Consider the following 9,351-nt stretch of genomic DNA (forward strand, 5'->3'; position numbering starts at 1 on the left):
TCCACCTGGCGGACACATGCCGGAGGCTGGATTTGAACCAAGAGTTATCTGTGTACCCAACGCCTTTGCTTTTACCCACTAGGCGGTAACGTGATTTCACATCTGAGAGTTTCTTGGCTGAATAAGTTGGAAATTACTGGTTTGAGAGATTGGAAATCACCGGGTGCACGCCCCTAGATTCTTTCCCCAGCCACTCGAGGTCGTTGATGCTGGCCTCGATGTCCCTATCTACACAGCGCGCAGACACCACGTACCGGGCCCCACTCCCACCGTTCCAGCCTACCGGGCTCTCAGGCCTCCCACGGGCGGTGGGAAAAGAGCCTCCGGGCTGATTCTGCACGACGCGCATGGCTGCCAGGGGAAAGTATTGTCCTTAAATCCCGAGCGGCGCTGCGCGCAGGGGAGCGATCTCAGACCGCGGCGGAGCAAAGGTGATCCCCCGGGCCGGCCGCGTTCCAAGGCAAGCGCTAGTCCTGCGAGCAGAGTGGTCACTAAGAAGTCATTAGGAGATTGACAGGGGGAGTCCTCGGGATCCGGGTCCCGCCGTGCCTCACGCCTCCCTCCGGTTCCTTCCGCACCCCGGAGCGACGCGGACCCGGCTGGGGAGCCCGGGGGAGGGGACCGGGACGGGGTGGGCGCGCGTGCGCGAGCTGTCAGGCTGGCCCCGCCCCCGCGCCCCGCCCCTGCGCCCCTCCTCTCTCGCCCCTCCCCCGCTCTAGGGTGTAGGGCGGGCGCTGCGGCGGCCGCGGCTGCTGCTTCCTCGGGCCATTTTGCTGTGGCGCGGCGGGGAGGAGGAGTCGCCGAGGAGACCCCGGGCAAGGAGCTGCGAGCCAGAGGAGGCCGCGCGGGCTCCGGGCTTTCCGCGGTCGCGGGGATCTCGGGGGGCAAGGGGATCGCCGGGGAAGGGGACCGGAGAGCCGCGCCCGCCGCGCGGAGCGCCCCTTCGCGGCCCCTGCACCATGAGCTGGGGCACCGAGCTCTGGGTAAGTGAGGGGCTGGGCCCGCGGGCAGATGCGGGGCGCGCGCTGCATTTCCCTGCGGCCTGGGGAGGGGGCGCGGACCGCGCTGCCGGGCGGAGGCGAGGACGCGCTGGTTTGGGTCTCCGCGGCCTGGGGAAGAGGCGGGGTCCCCGTGCCCCTTGTCGGCCTTGGCCCGAGCGGGAGGTGCGGGCCGGTTCGTTCTTCGGAGGCGAGGGGAGTTGGTGCGGGTCCCCGGCGGCCTGAGGAGCGGCGCGGGCGGGCCTCCCTGTCCCCGGCGTCCCGGGGCGGGCGGTGTGTGTAGGGCAGAGCCCTAATCCCCCAGGCCGAGCCGCGGATGCCCGGGGAGGGCCGGGACCGGGCGTGGGGGCGTGGAGGCCCGGGCGGCGCGGCGCTGTGTTGGGTCTCTGGGCGCCCGGGCCGCGAGTTCTGTCCTGGCTCCGCGGAGGCGCTGGCGGACCGCGCGCTCCCCCGGGGGCGGGGCGGCCTGGGCGGGCTCCGGGGTTCAGGTTTTGGGGTGCCGGGGCGAGAGTGTGGTCTTGGCTCTGGAGGCGAGGACTTCTGGCCGGTGGCGACTCCGCGCGCACTTGTTCTCTCGGAGTAGCTCGGATCCTGAGTGGGATGTGGGCACTGCGACATCTGATCCGGAGGGGAAAGTAGTGGGAGTTGGGGAGAGATCTTAAGGGAGAGGCGTTCTCGGGGTCAGTGATCTTTAACGGTTGCTCGGAGGAAAGAGTTTCCAATGGGGAAGGTTGGCAGCGAGGGGCACTTCGCGGAGATGCTTGGTCGTGGGGGTGCGCACGGTAAACGGGCAGCCCTTGGGGCTGAGGGCGTGCAGAGGTTGCCAGGGCGGCGACCAGGGGGCCGGCTGTGGATGGAGCTCTTTCCCTGCCCTCCAAGGATTCCTGGGGAAATCACTGGGCAGGGGACGGGCAGCGAGGCGGCCCAGGAGGGAGCAGACGAAATCTCCCTTACTGCACCGAAATGCCCTCGAGATGAGCCATTTCCCAGACGAACTCTGGGAAGTGCCTCACTACCTTTTGGAATTCTATTTGCAAAGGGTGTGGAAGAGAAAGTGTAGGGTGGTGTTACTGTCGAGATGAGGTCAAGAAATCTCATGTCAAAATAAAACAAGGTTAGAGCAATTACGGAAACAGAGTGCATCCTCCCTTAATTGTGTGTGTGTGTGTGTGTGTGTGTGTGAGCGCGCGCGCGCGCGCGCTCGTTTGCTTTAAGTGTTTTTACATAACCATTTGTTAGGTTCTGAAGCAGCTACGGTTGTTATTACCAAAATCCTGAGGGCAATAGCTCCTTCCTTTAAATTAAGATAATTCCTTTTATAAACATCTTCTGCCCAAAAGGGATTCATGACAGAATTTCCGCTGATGTTTACAAGTATCATTTTGAAAATAACATAGTTTCAAATATTTGCACACGCCGGTTTAGGCAAAAATCTACCACTTCGAGTGCTGTATTGAAGTTTCTCTCCTCTTCTAATCCTTCCACTCCCTTTAGCTGTCTTTAGCTTATCTGGGGTGGGGAAGCAAATTAGAAGTAATCTTTATCAAGACAGTAGAAATTGTCGCACAATTTTTTTTTTCACTTGTTCAAACAGGAGAATGAAATTAAGGAGGGAAAGGGTACAACATATTTCTGAGTGAAATAAGGACGGAACACGATATTCCGTGATGTTGGTGAATGGGACAGAAGATAATCTCAAAGAGAGGGAGTGGCTATGAGCAAAACTGCTAAAACAGCAGCAATTGCCTGCATTATTCTGTACATTTCTTTTTGAGGGTGGAAGAGTGGGAAGGAAGGCAGGGTTAGGAGTGGTTGAAAATAAATGAGAGAGGCGGGACACAGTGGCTCAGGCCTGAAATCCCAGCACCTTGGGAGGCCAAGTCGGGAGAATCACTTGAGCCCAGGAGTTCAAGAACAGCTTGGGCAATATCTCCAGAGGCCAGCTCTTTAAAAAAAGCAAAAAGAAAATAAATGGGAACTGGGATATATACAAATAGAAATGATACGAAATTTTAGATTTGCTTCACAGTAATTTGGGTTGTTAGTAGATGGGAGATCGTGAAGCAGAGTTGGCCGTTACTGAAGCCAGATGCTTGGTACAGAAGGGTGCATTACACTATTCTTTGTACTATATATATTTGAAATTTCCTACAATAAAAATTGGAAATTATTTTTAAAGAAGAAGAGTGTGAACTATTTGTAATTTTTTCACTTGATAATTTTATGAGGAAGAGTGAATCAGTTAACAGTTCTGTATGTGCAAGTGTATGGCAATGAGGAGTTTTAAAATACTTTTTTTTTTTTTTTTTTGAGACGGAGTTTTTCTCTTGTTACCCAGGCTGGAGTGCAATGGCGCAATCTCGGCTTACCGCAACCTCTGCCTCCTGGGTTCAGGCAATTCTCCTGCCTCAGCCTCCTCAGTAGCTGGGATTACAGGCACGCACCACCATGCCCAGCTAATTTTTGTATTTTTAGTAGAGACGGGGTTTCACCATGTTGACCAGGATGGTCTCGATCTCTTGACCTCGTGATCCACCCGCCTCAGCCTCCCAAAGTGCTGGGATTACAGGCGTGAGCCACCGCGTCCGGCTGAAAGACTTTTTTTTTTGAGATGGAGTCTCACTCTGTCGCTCAGGCTGGTGTGCAGTGGCACTATCTTGGCTCACTGCAGCTTCTGCATCCTGGGTTCAAGTGATTCTCCTGCCTCAGCCTCCCAAGTAACTGGAACTATAGGTGCCCACCACCATGTCTGGCTAATTTTTTTGTGTATTTAGTAGAGACAGGGTTTTGCCATATTGGCCAGGCTAGTCTCAAATTCCTGACCTCAGGTGATCCACTTGCCTCAGCCTCCCAAAGTGCTGGGATTACAGGCATGAGCCACCATGCCTGGCCTTGAAAAAAGACATGAGTACCAGCATTTGCCTTTGAGTAGCTTATAGTTGAATATAGGGAAAGGAATGAACACATGATTGCACTCCTAAGAGAAATGCAAAATTGAAGTTTTCTGGTGAAATGCAAAGATGCATAAGGCCTAGTAGCTTTTAAGATGAAAAAAACTAGAATAATGAAAGATTATGAAAAGTAAGCCCAGTTTCTCCAGTGGTCAGAGACTTGGTGATGTGCGGTGCATGGGTAGCCCAGCGGAGGGCAGTGATTAAGGGTTTTCCTTGAATGGTGGCTTTGGAATCATGCACATGTATAATGAGATAATGATGGGGCGCTAAAGCCGAACTTGGCAGAATTCTTCTTCTAGATGGAGAAAGACAGAGCTATGGTTTGGGTGGCCATGAGTTGTTTGTAACAGGTGGTTGCAGCTTTCAGGGACCTTCACAAATACTATTAGATTTTACATACCTTTTAGGACTTCAGGTTAACGGCAACGTAGACTTTTACAAGCTAAAGGTTTCTAATGTGCATTTTACATTAAAGGCCTACTCCTAAGCCACATCCTGCTTTGTAGAGGGAGTACAACCTTTCTCTTCCTCTTTCTTTTTCACTTTTTTTTTTAACCCCTCCATAGAAATAAACTTTCTTGTTCTTGTTCTTCTTCTTTTTTTTATTTTTTTGAGATAGACTTTTGCTCTTGTTGCCCAGGCTGGCGTGATCTCACTGCAACTTCCACCTCCTGGGTTCTAGCGATTCTCCTGCCTCAGCCTCCCAAGTAGCTGGGACTACAGCTGTGCGCCACCATGCCTGGCTACTTTTTTTTTATTTTTAGTAGAGATAGGTTTTTATCAGGTTGACCAGGGTGGTCTCAAAATCCTGACCTCAGGTGATCTGCCCACCTTGGCATCCCAAAGTGCTGGGATTACAGGCGTGAGGCACCTCTCCCAGGCTTAAATAGCCATTTTGAAGTGATTAGGTTACAGTAAAATAGTTTACAGCTCTTTATAACATTGCCTTTTAATGAATTTTCAAAATTTTTATTGAACAACTACTGTGTGCAGGACACCAGCCTGAATCTATTGTAAGTCACATTGCATACATTGAAAGATAGCTATGTGGAAACTTATGTAGTGGGTTTTACCTCTGGCCTGTAACATCAGCGTCAAAAGAAAAAATTAATGTTTTTATGTAAGATTAACCAGAATACATTTACTCAAGACTTGTTAAAAAGGCAGTGTTAGTAAGGTAAATATGTTCACTGACTTGTTGAAGTTGTGGCTGGTTGGGGGAGAAACGGCAAAGCAAGAGTTGCTTACATTTGGATTTTTTTCCTTGCCTACTTATTGAGGGAAGTGACAGGTTACTGAAGTGTTAGTTCAGCTTTTTATTAGCTTGCTCATTAGTGTGAAGTATGAATAAATCCACTGGAAAGTTAAGCCTGCCTCATAATTATTCTACTCTTTGCAGCTAACAAATTATTCAGTGACAGAACCTGGTTTTGCTGTCTCCTAGTATCCTCTCTGTCATCTTTATTAATTTGCTCTGGTGCTAATGAGAAATGAAGTAGATACAAGGAAGAGAACAGCGAAACGTGAGTGATGCGTATTGGTTAGCATAGTAAGAAGCCACCTGTGTTGATTTTTTTTACCTGTATGTAATTTTTTTTACCTGTGATTTTTAGAACCATGCCAGGCATATAATGTACATTCAGCTGTTGGATATGTTGGCATTGATCGTGGTGTGCACTTTCAAGAGGCAGCCGCGTGAGGACTGTCTACCAACTGTACTGGAAATAATGCCTGACTCAGTGTAGGAGTTTAGTAAATATTTATTGGACGAATGAATAAATCCCTTTTTTTCCTTTTGTTTTAACATTTGCTTTTTAAAAATAATGGGAAGATAATCATAACACCTTTCTGAACTTTGGCACTTGTGAAAAATATATAATTCTAGGTATGTTTTTGGAAAATAGACTTTATCTTTTTAATTTTTTATTTTTAGAAACAAAGTTTTGTTCTTGTTGCCCAGGCTGGAGTGCAATGGTGTGATCTCGGCTCACTGCAACGTCTGTTCCCCCCAGTTTCAAGTGATTCTCCTGCCTCAGTCTCACGAGAGCTAGGATTACAGGCATGAGCCACCATACCTGGCTAATTTTTTGTATTTTTAGCCTTGGCCTCCCAAAGTGCTGAGATTACAGGCGTGAGCCACTGCGCCCCACCAGACTTAATTTTTTTATATTGATTGACTGATTGATTGAGACAGAGTTTCGCTGTTGTTGCCCAGGCTGGAATGCAACGGCGAGATCTCGGCTCACTGCAACCTTCGCCTCCCAGGTTCAAGCGATTCTCCTGCCTCAGCCTCCCGAGTAGCGTGCACCACCACACCCAGCTAATTTTGTATTTTTAGTAGAGATGGAGTTTCTCCATGTTGGTCAGGCTAGTCTAGAGCTCCTGCCCTCAGGTGATGTGCCCGCCTCACCCTCCCAAAGTGCTGGGATTACAGGTGTGAGCCACCGTGCTCGGCCAACTTTATTTTTTAGAGCAGTTTCAGTTCATAGCAAAATTGAGTAGAAGGTACAGAGATTTTCCATATCCTTTCTGCCCCCAGATACACACAGTCTAGGTTCTAGGTACCTTTTTTGACTTTAAAGTAGGGTTTGAAAAATTATCCCTTCTCTTTTGTTCATGCTACTTAGGCCTGGTATATGTACATATGTTTATATAAGAACACTTTACGGTGTGTTGAAATTTTAAGCTAGTTTTTAAAAATTTTAATGTAACTAATCATTAACAGTTCCAGACATTGGAGAATTATTACCTCTTCTTACTCCCCTTGAATGCTAAATTGGAGTACACTATTAACAAAAGTTTCCAGCGCTCTTTTTTCTTTTTTCAGACGGAGTTTTGCTCTGTCATCCAGGCTGGAGCACAGTGATGCAATCTCAGGTCCCTGCAACCTCTGCCTCCCAGGTTCAAGTGATTCTTATGCCTCAGCCTCCCGAGTAACTGCAGGCCTCCACCATCATGCCCAGCCAATGTTTGTGTTTTTCATAGTAGAGATGGGTTTCACCGTGTTGGCTAGGCTGGTCACAAACTCCTGACCTGAAATGATCTGCCTGCCTCGGCCTCCCAAAGTGCTAGGATTACAGGCATGAGCCACCATGCCCAGCCTCTACTCCTCTTTTTTCTTAATCCTTCAGAGATTTCTGTTTGGGATAAACATGGCAAGACCAAGAGGGGAGATTACTCCCTGAACCGTGGTGGCCAGGGCAGAACTACCTCAGAAGAGAAACAAAATCAGCTTAGTTTTGAGAACAAACTTGGCACATGTCTTTTCTGTTCAGTAGATATTAAAAGAAAACAAACTGTGGGAGGCCTGGAGATGTTACAGTTGATATTTAGACATCAGTTTGTTGCCTTCTCTTTGTATGTAAGGCAAAATCCTGAAAATTTGTGCTACTTGGCATTTTGGTAGGCACAACTGTACTTTAAGCACATAAGAGAGTTTTGTAAGTGTCTATACTTACTGTGCGAACACATTACAACTCATGCTTTACATTGGTGAGACGTGGAAAGTGCTTCTTTGAAGGACTATTCTAACCAGCTAAAGCTAATATTGTGTTTCCTGCAAGTATTACTCACTCTTGTTTCATCAACACCACCCACATTGAAGTAGAAGGCTTTACTTTGACGCTTAAAAATTGAAAGCTACCAAGAATACATGAGTGCGCTGGGAAATTAATCTAATTAGATTTTAGAATGTGGGTGTGAAGTCTTCTGGAATTAGTGTTTATAAAGGAATATTTGTTTCCTGTTTTACTCATATACCCATGCTAGCTTGAGCTTAGTAATGTGTTTAGTTAAAAAACTTTTTTTTTAAATCCTAAGAGACTAAATATGTGTATTATATTAGAGAGTAATTTGGAGGGTATGTAAGGTTTTTTTTGTTGCTGTTTGTTTTGAGACAGAGTTTTGCTTTTGTCTGTCTCAAATCACCCAGGCTGGGGAACAGTGGAGCAATCTCGGCTCACTGCAACCTCCACCTCCCGGGTTCAAGCGATTCTCCTGCCTCAGCCTCCTGAGTAGCTGGGATTACAGGCACCCACCACCACGCCCAGCAAATTTTGTACTTTTAGTAGAGACGGGGTTTCACCATGTTGTCCAGGCTGGTCTCGAACTCCTGACTTTAGGTGATCCACCTGCCTCGGCCACCCAAAGTGCTGGGATTACAGGCGTGAGCCACCGCACCCGACCTTAAGTTTTTAATATGAGATTATCATGATCTTCCACTTCAGACCAACCTTTAACTCAAACCGCATCCTGTTTGTACAATTTCATGTTAAACTTACATAAAGCTTAACAACCTCAGTTGTTTATAGATTCAAGCCACCACCCTCACCAACAAAAAAAGGTAGATGGAACTTCCATTTTCTTGTTGCAAAAGCTGTAATATCTTTCACCTGTAAACCATAACGTATAAACAATATGATTTTTTAAATTAGAGCATATAGTTCTTGTGATTGGAATTAGGTTTTTAGTAAGAATGAATTCCTACACCAACACCTGTGGTTTCCGTGTATACAGCACAGCAGCCACAGTTTCCATTTGTACTTGTTTACTTTGTCTCTGTGGGTTCCACAACTGGAAATAGCTTATAACTGCAGGAACTCTATAGTTACTGTAATATTTTCACATGTGCCATCCCCTATTGTCTTAAACTGTTGGATGATTGTCATCATCACTGCCATTTATTTTTATTTATTTATTTACTTTTTGAGACAGAGTTTTGCTCTTGTTGCCCAGGCTGGGGTACAGTGGCATGGCCTCGGCTCACTGCAACATCCGCCTCCCAGGTTCAAGCGAGGCTTCTGCCTCAGCCTCCCGAGTAGCTGGGGTTACAGGCATGTGCCACCATGCCTGGCTAATTTTGTATTTTTAGTAGAGACAGGATTTCTCCATGTTGGTTGGGCTGGTCTCGAACTCCCAACTGTAGGGTCCAGCCCTACAGGGTCCTTTGAGCCCCTCTCTCCTGATGTGGAGACGAGAAACTGTAGAAATAAAAGACACAAGATGCAGAGATAGAGAAAAGAGAGTTTGGGCCCAGGGGTCCACTGCCAACCAAAGCAGACTCTGGCAGTGCCCTTGAGTGTCCGCACACTCTGACTTTTATTGACTACAAAGCTGGGGGCACAGCAGGCAGGGCATGGCATTGGCGGTCAGTGATAGGGTCAAGTACATCACGTGTCATATAGGTAGGGGCCCAAGACTTTCTAGTAGCCAAGATGAGGTAGGGAGCATAATGCATCAGCACTTTTCCATACTTGTCAAGAAAGAACAAAGACATTAAGATTTATATATTTTTACTGATTATCTTTTCTTTTTTTTTTTCTGTTTTTTGGGACGGAGTTTCGCTCTTCTTACCCAGGCTGGAGTGCAATGAGAATCTCGGCTCACCGCAACCTCCGCCT

The 9,351-nt window shown here is 47.8% G+C and overlaps 1 protein-coding gene across 1 annotated transcript in view; it reads left to right on the forward strand.

The window, feature by feature from the left end:
• The first annotated feature begins 721 nt into the window (after positions 1–721).
• FNBP1 (formin binding protein 1) overlaps positions 722–9,351 on the forward strand; it is a 165,655-nt gene continuing 157,025 nt past the window's right edge. Inside the window, exon 1 of the mRNA XM_037728077.1 lies at positions 722–983. Coding sequence (XP_037584005.1) covers positions 960–983 — 24 coding nt within the window. The 5' untranslated portion in view covers positions 722–959. The remainder of the gene's footprint in view (positions 984–9,351) is intronic.

This window comes from Cebus imitator, unplaced genomic scaffold (genome assembly GCF_001604975.1).
Source record: "Cebus imitator isolate Cc_AM_T3 unplaced genomic scaffold, Cebus_imitator-1.0 Scaffold254, whole genome shotgun sequence".
Classification (NCBI taxonomy): Eukaryota; Metazoa; Chordata; class Mammalia; order Primates; family Cebidae; genus Cebus; species Cebus imitator.